General features: G+C 45.4%; 1 protein-coding gene across 1 annotated transcript; it reads right to left on the bottom strand.

Annotated features, from left to right (window-relative positions):
* Positions 1-271: 271 nt before the first annotated feature.
* Positions 272-16731, bottom strand: Asf1b (anti-silencing function 1B histone chaperone). The gene is made up of 4 exons (XM_028786302.1): positions 16459-16731; positions 5494-5609; positions 2465-2641; positions 272-1335 (listed from the first exon to the last, which is right to left on the bottom strand). The coding sequence occupies exons 1-4, from the start codon at positions 16565-16567 to the stop codon at positions 1126-1128; spliced, it is 612 nt and encodes a 203-aa protein (XP_028642135.1). The 5' UTR covers positions 16568-16731; the 3' UTR covers positions 272-1125.
* Between the last annotated feature and the right edge of the window lie 1625 nt (positions 16732-18356).

The following is an 18356-nucleotide window of genomic DNA, read 5'->3' as shown; positions in this document are numbered from 1 at the left end:
AAAAAAAACTAAAACAACCAAAAAACTTCCAGCAAAACAAAACAAAAACTCAAAAAACAACAAAACCACCAACACCAATAAAACCTAAAGAAAAACAGAAAAACAAAAACCCCACCAACATTAAAACAACCCTTTTCCAGGTATGGTATTGGACACTTTTAATCCTAGCACTCCAGAGGCAGAGGCAGGTAGATCTCTCTGGTCTACATAAATCCCAAGCCTGCTGTTTATGGGTGGATGGGGGGGGGGCAAAGAAAAAAGCAGAACAATCTAGATGAAGTGCTTTTATTCTTAAACCAACCATAACTTTTAATATAAAACCTTTTAATATACACACTGCAATCACAATAGCATACATGTAGCAGCAAGGGACCAAGGGCTTAGGGTAGGGGTAGATGGGAGTTTTTCAGGTCAGCCCGCCAAATCCCTCCTTTACCTCAGAGTATTTGGGTACCGCATGAGAAGGAACATGTGGTCAAAGCAAACCCTGATGACTCCATGGGTCAGAAGGCATAAGGCAGGACCTCCATTATACCTCCTACCCAGGGCAATCCCCTCAGAAAGCCAGGCTCAGTCAGGAGGTGAAAAGGTGGCTGTGACCAAAGTACCTACCATCCCTCATTGGCCTGGGGAGCTCCCCTTTGGGGAGTTTTATAGTACTAGTTAGACTGAATGTCCTAGACACTCTGAAAGGACAGCTGTTGTATCGGGTTGGCCTTCTAACCAGGACTCCTTCCTTGCCTGAGCCTCCAAGAACTAGAGTTGGAAGGAATGATAAACCTCTGGCCAATGCTAGCCAGGCACTACCCAAGCAAGCCTCAAGGCAGGTGGTGTTCAGAAAGCGTCTCATAGAAACTGATAATATAGAAGGAAAAATGATGCAAACAGTGAGCAACACAAGTACCTGCTTTTTAGAGGTCAGTAGGTCATAAGTGAGATGATTCTTCTGGACCTGGATGGAAGAGACTGGGGCCCATTTTTTTCTTGGGGCTGACAGGTCTAGAGACAGCTGGTAGTCCCCAAATCCTTGAGATGACCAAGCATGACTGTCTGAGGGCTTGTAGGTCCCCTCCAGGTGTGCAAGGAGACTGCCATGGTCCTACTGAGCCCTATCTGCCTCCCCTGTCAGATGCAGTCCATGGAGTTTTCAGGAAGGAGGCCTGGGATACTGCAGCTAGGGAGGCCCAGGCTTTTGACGGGAGTGCAACTGAGGGGAAGGCCGAAGTCCACATTGGGGTCCTGGTTTTCTATGGCTTCCAGCCTGTCTGGATTGTTGTCCCAGTTGATATGGAAACGGGTCACCCGGGGGTTAGAGGCCAAGATGTTCCGCTGTAGCTACAGTAAGAAGAAGAGTGTCAGCCCCGTCAGCTAAGTGTTCACTACCCCTCAGACCTCCACCTTGACCGTGAGAGCAGACTCTGGCGCCCCCACTGCTCAGACGCAGAGCCCTCGAGACGCTTGTACATTCTGGGGAAGAATAGGGCCTTCTCATCCTGGTTGTGCTCATTTGTTCATTTGGTTTTGGGTGGTTCTGTTTTGAGAGAGGGTCTCAACTCTGTAGCCCTGGCTGGCCTGGAACTGTGTAGATGAAGATGGCTTTGAACACATGAGATCTGTCGCATCTCCCCAAGTGCTGGGCTTAGAGGCACAGACTACCATGCCTGGCTTATTTGATTTAAAAAAACAAAACAAACCAAAAAAACTCTGTGTATGGGTGTTTGGCTGTATATATTTCTATGTTCCATATGCGTGCCTGGTGCCTTTAGAGGCCAGAAGAGGGCATGGATTCGCTAAAACTGGAGTAAAAGTTATGTGCCACCATGTGGGTGCTAAGAATTAAACCTGGGTTCTCTGGAAGAGCAGCAAGTTCTTATCCACTGAGCCATCTCTCCAGTCCATTCACTTTTTAAAAAAAATATACATTTATTTTTATTGTATGAATGTTTTGCTATTGAGATGTCATTTGTCATGTATGTGCCTGATCCCTGTGGGAGACAGAAGAAGGTATAGATTCCCTGGAAGTGAAATTACAGGTGGCTGTGAGCTACCGCATGGATGCTAGCAATCAAACCCAGGTCCCCTGCAAGAGCAGCAAGTGCTCCTAACCACTGAGCTATCTCTTCCGTGCTCCCCAACCCCACACACCTGGAAACAGGGTCTTGCTATGTAGCCTAGGCTGGTCTGGAACTCATTATGCAGATGAGGCTGGCCTCTAACTTATGGTACTCCTGGCTCAGCTTTTTGAGGGCTGGGGTGCTGAGATCAGTGTGCCCCACTGCTCCTGCCTCTAGCCCTCATTCTGTTAGGCATGCCTCCAGAAAAAAAGCCTTACTGTATCCTAGCTCTAGCTTAGCACTGCAGAGTCAGTATGACCTGTTAACCTTGACTGACCTTGGCTCCCATCCCCCCTCAACTGTAAGAGAACTGGCCTGCCTGAAGGAGAAAGTGCAGAGACAGGTCCCACCTGAGAGAAGTCTGGCTTTGGGGGTGGGTTCTCCCGAAGCTCTGGGTTTGGGTACTCATTGTTGACATAATAGCCAACACGGATGAACTCTTGTCCATGGTAGGTGCAGGTGATGAGAACCACAGTCACACCCACGGCGTCCGTCTCAGGAATGAGGGATGGGTTTGGGGCATCAGCCTAGGGAGACATATCCTGTGCTTTAGCACTGCCAATCAAGCCCAAATGTCATTAACACAAAGACTGCCAATGAAGTGGGACTAGACAGACTGATTATACAGATGACAATAAAGAAGAGATCATGAGTTTGATTTAGCAGCATGCTTACCCAGCATGCAGAGCCCTATCTTCCCTCCTTAGTCCCTCGCAATAATAACAACGATAAGAAATTCAAAACTTGATTAACAGACATAGGTGTTCAGGTGGAATATGGTGCACAAGGGGGCTGACAATGAGATGAAGCTGTCAGGGGGCCTGCTGGGTCAATTAAGGGCTTGGGAAAGAGCGGTGCTTAGCAGGAGGTAAGGTCTGAAAAGACTGGTGGGCCTGGCAGTGATGGCGCACGCCTTTAATCCCAGCACTTGGGAGGCAGAGGCAGGCGGATTTCTGAGTTCGAGGCCAGCCTGGTCTACAGAGTGAGTTCCAGGACAGCCAGGGCTACACAGAGAAACCCTGTCTTGAAAAACCAAAAAAACCAAAAACCAAAAACCAAAAAAAAACAAAAAAACAAAAAAAAACCAAAACCAAACCAAACCAAACCAAACCAAACCAAACCAAAGAAAGAAAGAAAGAAAGAAAGAAAGAAAGAAAGAAAGACAGAAAGAAAGAGGAAAACTGGTAGTATATGGAGGTCTGGCTGCTGAAGGCCTGTAGCAGAAGTAGGGAGCCCCCTGAACACCCACGCTCCGGTGTCATCCCCTTCCCCACGTCCTACCTTTTTGTGTTTGTAACCCCTGTGTGAATAAGTAAAAATTACGATTTGATCTTTAAAAAAAAAAAGAAGAAGTAGGGAGGCTGGGCAGCAATAGCCTAAACCTGGCAACAGAAAAAGAGTCACAGATCAGGGTGTCTGTTTTTTGGATGGAACAGTTATGTTGGTGCAATAAAAAACCAATACAAATGAAAACATAGACCCTTAACTAAAACCACCACACAGCTGAGCATCTCCAGTAGGGCCCTGTTCAATGGCCAAGCTGCATGCTCTGGAAGTAGGCCTTGGCTGAACACGGGGCTCGGTGGGCTTGATAGGAGTGTGTGAGGGCAGGTAGCTTGCAATAGGAAAAGCAGTGGGAGGGAGGTGATGGATGGTGACCTTGGACATAGCAGTACTCGGAAGTCACAGCCCATCTTTGTATTCACTGGTTCTGAGTTTACAAATCTGGCAACTTGATACATCTAGAAACTTCAAAATTGACAAGTACAGTACTTTCATAATTGCTTACAGACATGTACAGAGCAAGGACAAACCCTTTGCTCAGGTTCTTGCTTCAGTTTTCAATACAGAGCACAAGGACCCTTTTGGTTTCTTATGGTGAGCTTGGGTTCCTGTTTGTCAGGATGTGAACAGTTTTGCTCTACATTCCAGCCACCACAGTACTTGTCTCTCTCCTGGCCTAGAAACATAAAGCTAAGCAACTATGAACCCCAGAACCTTTCTTTGCTACACTGCCAACAATCCCAGGGCAGAATAGAAACAAGGTTTATAGTCATCACCACCTTTACCACACATCCTTCTATTTGTGTGTTACGACAGGGTCTCACTAGGTAGCCTGGGCTAACCTCAAACTCAGAGATCTGCCTGCCTCTGCTTCCCGAATGCTCAGATTTAAAGTACACCACAACCTGACTAATTGTTGGTTTTTTTTTTTTTTTTTTTGGTTTTTCGAGACAGGGTTTCTCTGTGCAGCCCTGGCTGTCCTGGAACTCACTCTGTAGACCAGGCTGGCCTCCAACTCAGAAATCCACCTGCCTCAGCCTCTCAAGTGCTGGGATTAAAGGTGTGCGCCACCACCGCCCGGCTGACTAATTCTTTTTAACAGCATCTGGCTGTGTACTCTAGGTTAGCCTTGACCCTGAAGCAATCTTTCTACCTTGGCTTTTCACACACTGAGATACAAACACAAGACCACTAACCTCAGCTCCCACCTTTAATAGAAACTGAGTACTTGATCCTTCATTATGCATACAAATGTTTAACTCACTGATGCCAAATGATTTATTGAGATATTTTAAAAAGTGAGTAAAAATTTATATCATACAGCAAATAACAAAGTAAATAAATAAGATCCCCAAATGCAGTACTGAAGTGCTGCCTGGGTAAAAGCAACTTATGGAAAAATATCTGTGCTGGGTGAGATTTGTTCAGATATGTTAGTGCTTCTGGCTGAGTTCCTGAGTCAACACTTACTAGTAAGGTATTTGAGACAGGGTCTTACTGCATAGCCCAGCCTGGATCCAAACTGTGTGTGCTGGGTTATAAGTATATACTGCTGTGCCTAGCTCTGGCTGATGAACAAGTAACAGAAACTCTTAATCATTATTCTTCCTTGAGGGAAATCGTTCAATATTCATGAACTGTGTTATGGGTTTTATATAACTCCTGTGAACAGATCACAAATTAGTGCTCCAGTGGTCATTAAGAGCTGTGACCCAGAGGTCCCCACCTCTGGGGAGGGGGAGGACATCTGATGAGACTGGGTGAGTTCAGGGTGGTGGTCCTTTAAAGGATAGCTTCAGTCAGGCAGCTCCTGGCAATCAACCAAGACATTTGGCTCAGACAGGCCTTGAACTTGTGGTCCTCCTGCCTCACCATCCAGAGTAGCTGGGATTACAGTAGTTGTGTCACCAGTCCCAGTTTAAGCATTTGAACTTAAACCTGACTGCTAAAATCAGTGTGCTTTCAGGTAAAAAAGACAGGTTCTAGGCTTGGGTGTGGCTCAATAGTGGAGTGCATGTCTAGTATGTCAGGCCCTGGCCCCATCTCCAGCCTAAAACATTTCTGGAAACGAAGGGCTAAGGCAAAACTTACTCACCTGAAAGACGAACATATGCCTTCCTGCAGGAACAGGACCCACCAGCACTGAGTCTAGGATCTGATCAAACTCCTCGCTCTCAGCTGAGCCCACATAAATGATCTTCCACTCCAGGTCTGCAACAACAGGGGGAATAAGGAAACGGAGGACTGAAATAGCTAGAGAGCACGGCAAGGGTCTTACGTTAGCATTAGGCAAATCTGAATATACTAGAAGGTCCTCGGAACTGCTGGGCTTGCTGGGCTCTGGCACCACAATTCTGAATTAGAGCAAATATGAAGATCTACTTTAATGGAGACATTTTTCCTGTGGGCCTAACTGGGCCAAGTGACCTTGACTCTGGCTCTCCAGGGAAACTTAGGGCCTCTCAGTAGCTGAGAGAAACTATATAGCAGAGGCTTACTCAAGAGTCCTGTGATATCAGCTTGTGAGGGAACAGCAGGGAGTTGGGCTACCTTGGTCTCTGGATAGGAAGTGCCATCCTCTTTCACAGAAGGACTGGTGCCACCTAGTAGAGCAGATCCCTCGATAACTGGGGCAGGGTGGCAGATTCCAATCCAGCAGGAGAGCCAGGTGGCAGGAGAGGAAAGGCAAATCAGTGGGGGTGGGCGGTGGGGGGGAACCAACTTGTCCCAAAGTTGTCCACATCTGGCACCAACTCATGCCTACTTGTGCACATTGTGGGACAGAGGCAATGCCAGCAAATGGTGTGTGACAAGGCATACCTCCAAAACCTGACTCTGTACTCCACTGCTGAGGGGGCTCAGTCCTGGAGTATATCCACAAGAGATAAAAGAAAAAGTAGCTGGAGACCCTTCCTATTAATCTCAGGAGAGTCCTGGTATCCACAGCCTCTTGTGGGGGCCAAGTGTTACCAGGAGCAAGGTCATGCTAGTGCAGAGAAGCCTGGCACCAGACCCAGAGCTTATTTTAGGCTCTCTGAAATTACACAACCCCTAGCTCCAGCAGCTGGGAAAGTTGCACAAGCTGAGATTTTCACAGAGAGCTCTTGGAAGAAGCCTGGCTCTTGGTCCGGTGTGGTACAGACACCCAACACTGGAAGCACACAGATATCGGATCATACTATAGAGTTTGTCATCTGAACCACAAAGCTTTCCTTTACATCCACTCTCTTGTTCCTTCACAATTTCACCTAGGTCTTTCTAGGTGACCCCATGACCATGGTTCGCTAGGTTCAAACTCCGGCCTTAGCATTTTGAGGAAATCATTTAGTTATTTCTTTTTTTGTTTTGTTTTGTTTTTTCGAGACAGGGTTTCTCTGTATAGCCCTGGCTGTCCTGGAACTCATTCTGTAGACCAGGCTGGCCTTGAACTCAGAAATCCACCTGCCTCTGCCTCCCAAGTGCTGGGATTAAAGACATGTGCCACCACTGCCCAGCGGCTATTTCATTTTTTAAAGCTTTATTTTCTTATGTACCTTTCTGTAGAGAGGTATTAAAAAGGAATGACTGGCAGGCTTCCTGGCTCTACCGCCAACCAAGTTCCTGCACTATGCCCACCACCTCAGTCCCTGTGCCTGGCCAGCCAAGTGCTGGCGGGCAAAGGCGTACCTGTTTTATCTCATGAAGCCTCTGACTCAGAGCTCCACAATCTCTCCACCCAGCTTGCTAAATTCCCACTGGTGGGTCACTACCACGCCATCCCCGTGCTTCAAAATCCCCACGGCCTTTATGGGGCACATCAGGCAAACCCATGCTTTGCCACCATATCTTTCTCTCTTGAACTCAGTCAAGTCGCTTTGAGAAGAAAAACACCACAAACTTAGCTTAGAAACAATGGTAATTCAATCTCTGGGTGCAACAACTAAAACCTAACCTTATTAAATCTGATATCAGGACACTCTATCAGCTGCATCTTTCCCACGCTCTATCCTGGTTCCAAAAGCCTCATTTCAGCTACAGACAAAATACTGTCCAGAAAAAGGACACATTACAGGTTAGGACAACTTAGTTTTGCCTAGACAGAATAGGCTCGTCTTTAATAACTCCTGTTTGTCAAAGGTCTGTCAGATGATCCTAGGCCAGAAGGCTAAAGCTCCAGCTTCCCAACTTACTGGGGCTGTATGGTAGGCAGCTGTCTTTACAACCTGTCTTAGTTCTGGAAGCTGTGTTAGGCTTTCTATATATTTTCACTTAATATCAGTCGTTCTTGGATTTCTGATGGGGTTGAAGACTTATAGTCTCATAGCCAACCCAGGCTATTTACATTGAGAGAACAGATTTGAGAGGATGGTTTTCAGATGGTATTTCACCTGAAGCCAGGACATAAGTCAGGTACAGAACTATAGTCTTTTAAGTTAGGATAGAGGACACTGTTCATTTCTATTGACAAAAATGTTGGACTGGGTATTAGGTCTAATTTATACCTTAGAAATTACAAAATGGTAAGAGCTGTGTTCAATTTATATTTTGAGAGAAAGTTTTTTTTTTTTTTTTTTATTTATTTTATTGATGAGTACACTGTAGCTGTCTTCAGACACACCAGAAGAGGGCATCCAATCTCATTACGGATGGTTGTGATCCACCATGTGGTTGCTGGGATTTGAACTCAGGACCTCTGGAAGAGCAGTCAGTGCTCTTAACCGCTGAGCCATCTCTCCAGCCCGAGAGAAAGTTTTTTTGTTGTTGTTTTTTTATTCTAACAGAAAGGGTGAAATGTGGCTGGAATTTCCCTGTCCAATCTATTTACAGCAGGAGGCCTGTGACTGGACAGGAAAAAGGGAGGAGGAACTAAGAGTGCTGAGGGAGAAGAACACAGGGGAGAGGAAGAAAGGCGAAAATGGAGGCTTAAACCAGCATGGCTTTAGTAGCCTCAGGTAGTTCTGGATATCAAAATGTTAGGATAATTGGGATAACTTGTCTAAATTGGGTGGGCATCTTCTGTACTGAGATTTATTTATTTGTTTGTTTGTTTATTTTTTGATTTTTCGAGACAGGGTTTCTCTGTGTAGCCCTGGCTGTCCTGGAACTCACTCTGTAGACCAGGCTGGCCTTGAACTCAGAAATCCGCCTGCCTCTGCCTCCCAAGCGCTGGGATTAAAGGCGTATGCCACCACTGCCCGGTGAGATTTATTTATGTATAAATCTGACTGGTTAATTGTAAGCTTTAGAGTTTTGATTTTAGCCAGGCTATACAGAAAAACCCTGTCTTGAAACCCCCCCCCCCAAAGTTTTGATTTTACCAGGTTACTGGGTATTGTGATATCTGAGAGGTTGGCAGTCTTTACATGGAGCTAGGCCTAGCGCTGTGGAGGCGGCAGAATTGTCCTAGAGCCCTGGAGTTGGCGGGCAGAGGCAGTGACCATGTCAACGTCTCAGGGGTCCTGGGGCTGAAGAGCCTGCCAAGATGAGAACACCTGGCTGGGGCCAGATAGCCCACCGGTGTTGAGCAGAGTGTGGAAATTTAGTGGTCCTATTTGGTTGCTAGAATGTGGAACTGCCTGGGCTGAGTGAGTTGGCAGCAGAGCTGGGAATCCTGCTGGCCACGCTTTTTTTTAATACCTCCCAAATACCTTTCCTTTTATTTTCTGTATATGAGTGTTTGCCTGCTTGTGTGTCTATGTACCCTTTGGTGCCTGTGCCCACAGAGGCCAGAAGAGGGTGTTGGGTCTCCTGGAACTAGAGGTACTGTCGATGGCTGGTCTAGTGCTGCTTGTATTCAAATGCTAAATTCTGTACCCAAGGTCTGGTTGCTCCATGATGAGCATATCTTCACGTATACCAGCCTTTGGTGTGTCAGCCATGCTTCCCATGTTATCCCTGATTGGTTAATAAAGATGCCTACAGTATGTAGCTGGGCAGAAGAGAGGTAGGCAGGACTTCAGATCTTTGACTTGGGGTCTCAGGCAGGGACCATGGTAATAGAGGAGAAGGAAGAAGTTACCATGAGGTAAGTGGATTGTGAGTGTATGACCATGAGGGCCGTCCTATTGGAGTAGGAGTGGCCCAGGCATAACATGGCAAATTCTCAGTTATTGACAGGGAAGTAGACAAAATAATATACAAGGTTGATATCTGCCCAGCTCTAACAGCTTTATGCTTATTATAAATGTAAAGGTTTTTGAAAACTATATGGTCTAAGTGGGACAGAAATCCCCAGAATAATGTTTGCCACAACATTTTGGCAAACCAACATGGGGTGAGAACTTACTTATAACTCAAACTGAAATTTCAAATTTCCTGGATGAAAGGTGCGTTGTCCCATTAAGATGGAAGTAGTTAATCACTATGTGGGTGCTGGGAACTAAACCTGGGTTCTCTAGAAGAGCAATCAGTGCTCTGACTATAGAGCGATCTTTCTAGCTATCCCTAGCTATTTATTTCTTAGCAGTGCTGGTGATGGAACTTAGGGCATGCACATGCCAAAAAAGTACTATACATCTGAGCCATGCTCCCAGACCCATGGATTTAGTTTTATAAAAGTGACATTCTAGAACCAGTTATTCTGGAAGGATAGAAAAGTATGTGACTCTTGCTTGATCTCACTTTCTAAGATGGCTCTGTCAAGCTCTAATTTCTTTCTTTCTTTTTTTTTTTCTTTTTCGAGACAGGGTTTCTCTGTGTAGCCCTGGCTGTCCTGGAATTCACTCTGTAGACCAGGCTAGCCTCGAACTCTCAAACTCCGCCTGCATCTGCCTCCCAAGTGCTGGGATTAAAGGCATGCACCACCACTGCCCGGCAAGCTCTAATTTCTTTAGGCCCCTTACCCAAAACCCTATGGTGTCATATATTCATACACTTAACTAATGTGTTGGAGGGAAGGCTAGACAAAAAAGAACTTGACACAGAATAGTCCCTTATGTCCCCAAGGCACCTAATGTTGCTTAGTCAACCTATTGAAAAAAAGATTGTAGTGTATGCTGGAAGCCAACAAATGGTGAGCCCTTTCTTAACATGGGCCAGAAAAAGACCTGAGAATTCACAAAAGACCACATAAAATACTGACTGGCTGTAGTCAGAGCTGATCAAATCTTCTACAGAAACAGATGATGAAACAAGGGCCCATAAACTGCAATCACCTTCAATTTGATAAAGTTTTTTTTAATATTTTCCTTCAAAAGATAAAAATATTGCACTGGTATATGCCTTTAATCTCAATATATGACACGTAGCTTTAAAAAAAAAAAAGACAGAATTGGATTTTAGAAATAGCTCTGAGGGTTAAGGCACTTGCTACAAAGTATAAAGATTCAGCTCAATTTCTAGAAAACACATGGTGGAAGGAGAGAACTAACTCCAGCAGGTTGTTCTCTGATCTCTGGAAGCACTAGCACATATATACACATATGCAAAAACAAAGGAACAAATGACACAGTCTTCCTATGTAGTGTAGGCTAGTCCAGAACTTATAACATACCTGCAAGCCTTCCAAGTATTGGAATTACAAGAGTGCACCTATATGTGTCTCTTATTGAAACTGGAGCTTACTTTGTCAGCTAGACTGGTAGCCAGTGAACCCTTGGGATCCACTTGTCTGTACCCCTTCACATTCTCCTGCTTGTACCTGAGTGCTGAACAGTAAAACTCAGGTCAGGTCCTTCCTGAGCCATTTCCTCATACTGGGATGCAGTGTTTTGAACAGAGAGAAATTAAATATTTAATTTCAGAATATACTCAGCTTTTAGCACCTGTAGGTTATATAACCATAAAGTCAACCAGCCAGAGAGAAAATACTAGAAAAACAATCTGGGGCTGGAGGCATAGCCTAGAGGCAGACTACTCATCTAGCATTCATGATGCCTGAGTTCCATCCTCAGCACCATACACAAAAACAAATTTGTACTGAACATGAATATGTACAACTCTTTCTGTTGTTGTTTATTTTCACATTATGTAGGCCTGGCTAGCCTAGACTTTAGAGATCCACCTGTTATGCCTCTTGAGTGCTGGAATTAAAGGCATTTATTTCATGTATTCTCTAAACAGCACATAGCATCTATTTCCACAGTACTGACACCAAGTTAGAATAAGTCATGTAGAGCTGAGGAGATGGCTCAGTAATCAGTGCTTTCTATACAAGCATGTAAAAAGATCACAGTGGCTCACTTATAACTCCAGCCTTAGAAGGTGGACACAGGGGAACACTATAATGAACTGGCTAGTAAGCCTAGCCATACCACCAAGCCCTGGGTTTAAGAGACCCAGTCTCAATGGATAAAGCAAAAAAAAGCATTCTGAAGAGCACTCCTGACATCAATCTAAGAACTCCCTCATACACAACCTGTCCGCCACATCTCCCCCCAAAATGGAAAAAGAAGTCACTTGTAGATGATTAGTCTACAGGAAGGAGTTGATATTGTGGTACACACCTCTCTGGAGATGGACCAGAATTCAAGACTAGATTCTTGTAACATATTACGTTCAACATAGGGTTCATAGACCCTGTCCAAAAAAAAAAGTCAGACTAATAAAGTCTAGGGTTCTATGCAAACACTATACCAGCTTATTTAAGGTCCTTAAAAATCTGTGGGTACTAGTACTTGAGGAACTTAGAGCTCTGAGACCAAAGGTGGAGACTATTTCTTCAAAAGTACGTGTGGGTCATCAGGACATTCATACAGTATAAAGTCATAGTGACCAAACATAGGATTGGATTTCTTTTTTTTTTTTAAAGACAGGATCCCACTGCATAAACAGGCTGACCTTGAATTCACAAAGATCCTCTTACCTTTCCCTCTCAACCACTGGGATTAAAAGCACCCACCATTTTTTTTAAATATATGTATGATGTGTTTACATCCATGTAAATGTGGGTGTGTCTAAGCCATCAAGTGTATGGAGATAAGAGGAGAACCTTAAGTATAATACATTGTCAGCACATACAGAGAGCTTTTGGGATCTCTTTCTCTCTAACACTTATCCACCAAGTTATCTCTGTAGCCCAATTTGGTTTTGTTTTGACGCCCTAAGTTGACACTGACCCCTTTAGGATACACACTTTTTACAATTTGGGAAAACAAAACCAAAGCTGAAAAATACTACTAGAGACATGTAAAAATTTTTGTAGATTACCTGAGCTTATTTTAGAGAGCACTGGGGCAGACTCCAGAACTTGACACACGCTAGACAAGTGCTTAATGATCCACACCTCAGCCCATTCCTTTCTTTTTCCCTTCCTTTCTTTATTTTTTGGTTTTTCAAGACAAGGTTTCTCTGTGTAGCCCTGGCTGTCCTGGAACTCACTCTGTAGACCAGGCTGGCCTCGAACTCAGAAATCCGCCTGCCTCTGCCTCCCAAGTGCTGGGATTAAAGGCGTGTGCCACCACTGCCCAGCTCCCCTCCTTTATTTCTTGAGACAGTTCTGTGTAGCCTTGGCAATCCACCTGCCTCTGCTTCCTGAGTACTGGGATTAAAGGTGTGTATCACCATGCTCTGGCCTTCTTTGCTTGCTTTCTTTTCCCTTCACTGCTTCTTCTTTCTCTTTTTCTTTTCTGAGACAGTTTCAGGTAGCCCAGGCTGACTTGGAACTTGCCATGAAGCTAAGCTTCGCTTTGACCTTCCAATCCTTCTGCCATCACTCTTTCCAACCCCTCAAGAGCTGGGGTCACAGGTATGTGCCATACTTCCTGCTTCTTTGAGAGCAGGTTTCCATATGTAGCTCATGTATCTGCTTGCGTGTAGCTGGGCACTGTTTTCTTTTTTTAAACTTCTGTGTATCATTGGTCTTTTGTTCATCACACAGATCAACACTGGCGCACAACATCTGACTTCTTTGACTTCTTCAACTGGTACCTGTTGAAATTCTCCACTGTAGAGGAGGGAAGGTGGGCCAAATCCACTAATGCAGACCCATACCTTGGAACTGCCGACTTCTAGATGTTGATGAGAGGTGACCACAGGGCTTCAGAGCTTTTCAGCTTGTCAGGTTTCAACAGATAATGCCAGAATGCAAGGAAGCAACTTCTCTACTATTCATGGAAAGGAGGCCAGAAAGATGAAGGCCATCTTGCAGGCCAGTCAGAGTGTAAGGAATAGATAGAACCAACCAACCATCATAACTTAGAGGAAAAACACCCTCTTCTATCTTCAAAGGGTCCTGATGTGACAAGAAAGTCTATGGTCATTCCTGGTATGTTTTCCTAAAATAGACTGTTGAGCTACTGATACAGCTCAATGGCAGAGCAACTGTTTAGCATGTGTGTAGTCCTGGGTTTGATTTCTAACAACAACAAACAAAAACAAACAAACAAAAAAAAAAACCAAGAGCTACCACATACAGGACCCCTACTACCTCCACAAAAAATAAAGAGGTTAAAATTAAATAAAACTTGCAAGTAGGGGCTGGGGAGATGGTTCCAAATTTAAGAACACTTACTAATCTTACAGAGGACCTAGGTTTGATCCCCAGAAGACACACAGTGGCTCACAACTGTTTCTAATTCTAGTTCAGATAATCTGATACTTTCTTCTGGCCTCTGCAGGCACTGGGTACACATGTGGTACCCATACATGTATGCTGGCAAAATACACATAAGCAAACAAAAAAGATCTACAAGTAAATGTTTTCTTCCTTTTCTAGTACTGAAGGAAAGAAAAGGAATCTGGGAGCTGGCTAGATGTCTCAGCAGATAGTGTTTCCCATGAAAACCTAATCCAGGGTGCTGAAGAGATAGTTCAAGGTTAGAATCCAGTATTGATCTTAAAGATCTAGGTTTGATTCCCAACACCCATGTCAGGAGTCTCAAACCAGATATAGAGGATCATATGTCTCTGCCTTCCAGGGGCTCCCATGCATATACCACCACCAACATAGACACAAAAATAAAATTTAAAAAGATGAGGCTAGAGAGATGACTCAGAGGAAAAGAGCACTGACTGCTCTTCCAGAGATTCTGAGTTTAATTCCCAGCAACCACATGGTGGCTCACAACCATCTGTAATGGGATCCAATGCCCTCTTCTGGTGTGTCTGAAGACAGCTCCAGTGTACTCATATATATAAATAAATAAATCTTTATAAAAATATGAATTGCTTATTAAAAAATAAAAATAAATTAAAAATAAATAAATTACAGATAAATAAATAAAAAGAAATGAGATCACATGTGGTGGTGCACACTTTTAATCCTAGCACTGGGGAGGCAGAGACAGGTAAATCTTTGACTTCAAGCCCAGCCTGGTATACAGAGTAAGTTCTAGGCCAGCCAGAACTATATAGTGAGACCCTGTTTCAAAAAACAAACATAAAAGGAAAGAAAACCCCAGGCTCTCAGGTGGTGGCATAAATACATGTAGACAAAACATACACACAATAAAATAAAAAAAAAGTGGACAGCAATTGAGAAAGACTACTTGATGTTTCTCTGGCCCACACTCACAGACAAATTAAAAAAATAAAATTTAAAAACAATCTGGACTCAGAACTCAGCGACAAACCTCAATGACAATGCTTCTACTATCTGGCTGACTTGGAAAAATCACCCTGCTCCTATTAAAACATGACCAGCAAGCAGGCTGACTCTAGCCTTATTGTTCTGATTCTATAAATAAGGAATAACAGTGATACAAGGCAATGGCCATGCAACCATTTTTAAATGCAAGGAACACAAACAGGCTGGTTGAAACCTGATCCCTCGGCATCTGGGAACTGTGAATCCCTTAATCTATCGGCTCCTTATATCTCCTCTTGGCTTCCAAATAAGTCTTATTCCACATTGTTACTCTACCGTTTATTTATTTCTTTACACCCTGCCTTGTTCCAGCAAGGCTTTAACTCAGTTTATTCTATAGTTAGTCATAAGTACATTCGTTTAAACTTAAGGAGTAAGAAATTAGGGAGAGGCTGAGCCACTGGCCCACCTCAAGCACACACATAGCAGCTCCAAGTGAACAGGAGTGGCTGGCCTTCCCTGAACACTACCCAACAGCCACCAAGAGGCACTAGTTGCCACAACCTAGCCTCTCAGAGCTCCACTTCCTCGGCTGCCACATCATTTTCGACACTTAATAGAGAAATGGTCTCATGGAGTGCTTCCCTCTGAAAGCAGGACTTGCCTTGCTGTGGAGCTGAGATCCAAAGTGACCTCACATTTTACATGTTCATAGATTTATTTATTTGAAAGGTCTTTTGCTCTTTATGGCTCTTGTCCTCTCATCTGTAAGAAGACAACCATGTCCATGTTTATGTCCCACAGATGAATTAAGACATTCTGTGAAAGCTCCACAAAAGCCAGTGGCCTCCCAGCTGATGGAAATTGGATCCTGTCCCTGTTTGGCCAGTCCACCCACTCCCCAGACTAGGTCAGCCCATCAAAAGGGATGAGGGATTCCTTGCATTGAGTTAGCTGGAAGCTAGCAGAAATTTCAGAAACTGGCACAGGCCTGCCTGGCTGTGGCACCCTCACCTGAGTACATTCACCTAGACCAGGAGGTGAGGAGACCAAGTTACCTACAAAGACTGGACTCACATAGGATTTGGGACTAACCTAAAGAAAGAAGCCTGGTACAGGCCACACCATGTTGTTACAGTTGGCAAGCAGGAGTTGGTGAGGAAGGTGTTGTTGGGAGCCAAGGGTGGAGGAGGTCTTGCCGTAGGCAGACAGGGTAACAAAGGAGGGTCTGGCTGGTTTGTAGGAAAAGGTATCCACAAGGAAAATGAGGGGACAGTACTGGAGGTCGGGTTTCCACAGGAGGATAGATGGAAGGTTTCCTAAGAGAAAGGGTATAAAACTGGGGTCTAGCCATAGGGAAAAAGGCGTGGCTGCGGGTCTCCAGGAACCCAATAGGGGCTAACACCTCTACAAGGAAAACGTGCAAGGACAAGTGGTGCAAGACGTGAGGTGAGGAGGCCTCCACCAGACAACGCAGACTGTACACAGAGTCGTATCTACCGAGAGGTCGGAGTTGGGCCATGGCGTGTCACTAATGGGAGATTCGGTTGGTCCAGGGAGATTGGGAAAAACGAGGGCAGGAGGGTTTGGGGGTCCCCTGCACAGGCCCAGCCTCACCGTCAGACAGGGCCTCACTGCATTCGAAGCTGATCTCGAACCGGAAGGGGCTGTGGAAAGGGCTCGGGTTCTCCAGCACAGCCACATTCAGCACCGACACCTTGGCCATCACCTCGCCCGGGAGCCGCAGCTGCTATGGAGCCTTCTGCAGTGACTTGCGACAGAGAAGGAGGAGGACGGCAAGACGGAAACCTCGCCGCGACACCCAACTCTTCTCTCTGAAGAGCTTCTCCGGTAAGCGCGCTCCCTTCAAATAGCCGGCTCCGCCCTCCAGCCAATCGCCGCTAAGGATCTATGACGGCGCGAGCCATCAGCCAATCCAGGGCTGTCTTCCGGCGCGCGCCTGGACCCTCAGACCAATCAGAGAAGCTCCCTCTTCAAGGTCCACAGGAGGCGGAACGGTAATCTCTTAGCTTCGTAAAGGTCTGTCGGGAACCAATCCCTAGAGTCTCCGACTGGAAGAGCTTGCTCCGGGGTGGGTGGGGTTAGAGCGCGGAACTTCTCTTGTCCAATCCCAAGGGTTACCGCACCAGCATGACCCGCCCCTCGTTCCGCTTTTCCGGTAGACGCACCTCACAGAGAGCAGCGCCACCAACGGCCGAACGGTGGCGCGCGACTCTCACTAAAACGCGCAGAGAGGACAGTACTTGCACTCCCAGTGATTGACTATCGATCGAGGGCGGGGCTTAAGCGGGAAACTGAGATGTGATTGGCTAATGTGGTGGGCGTGAGGAAAGCTGGGTTGGAGAGCTTTGGAAATCGTTCGCCCTCACAGTGAAAAGCAGTAAAGAGGAAAGAGTGGCTTAGGCGGCTGTCAGCAGGTGAGCGGTTCCGGGGACTACCCTAAGGGGTCCCTGCCTTTATAAAACAGCGGTCGTGGAGAACATTTGGATCACCCCTGAGACAAGATGGCGCAGCGATGGGGGCGGGGGGTGAGGATACAGGATCGAGTCTCAGTCCGAAAGGAGTTCTCGTCCTGGGCTGACCAGGGTTTGAATCCTGCCTCTGCACTCCATTTTTCAGCCCGTTGAAAAATTCACTGTCATGACCGGGCTTGGTGATACATGGGAGGCAGAGGCAAGTGGGCCTGTGAGTTCGAGGCCAGCCTGATCTGCAGCGTGAGTTCTAAGACAGCCAGGGCTACACAGAGAAACCCTGTCTGAAAACAAAACAAAACAGTTAACTGCCACTGATATAATGCAAACAAAACTTACTTTTCTCCTTTCTTTCTGGTTCTCTATACCCTGTCATAGTTTCTTACACACTCTTTTACCAATCACATCTTTTAAAGGTTAAAACAAGCCGGGCGGTGGTGGAGCACGCCTTTAATCCCAGCACTCGGGAGGCAGAGGCAGGCGGATTTCTGAGTTCGAGGCCAGCCTGGTCTACAGAGTGAGTTCCAGGACAGCCAGGGCTACACAGAGAAACTCTGTCTCAAAAAACCTAAAATAATAATAATAATAATGGTTAAAACAAAACGGAGAGGTAGATGCATGCCATTAATCTCAGGACTCTGGGGCTGGCGAGGTGGCTCAGTGGTTAAGAACACTGACTCCTCTTCCAGAGGTCCTGAGTTCAAATCCCAGCAACCACATGGTGGCTCACAACTATCTGTAATGGAATCATATGCCCTCTTCTAGTGTGTCCAAACAAATAAATAAATCTTTAAAAAAAAAAAATCTCAGGACTCAGAGGAAGGCAGACTTCTGTGGGCCAGCCTGGTCTCTGAGTTTGGGAAAGTAAATAAATTAGTTTTCACAGTTGGCCAATGCAAAAGGCCACGAAGCAATGAATATGCTTTTTAATAGTATACTTAACTCAATAGAGCAAAAGCAATAACTTCAAACACGACCATTTATAAAAACACTGATGAGCTATCCTGCATCCTTTTACTCAGA

The sequence above is a fragment of the Grammomys surdaster genome, unplaced genomic scaffold (assembly GCF_004785775.1).
Source record: "Grammomys surdaster isolate TR1022 unplaced genomic scaffold, NIH_TR_1.0 125463, whole genome shotgun sequence".
Classification (NCBI taxonomy): Eukaryota; Metazoa; Chordata; class Mammalia; order Rodentia; family Muridae; genus Grammomys; species Grammomys surdaster.
Note: the sequence above shows the minus strand (reverse complement) of the source record. Positions and strands in the feature narration are given on the sequence as shown.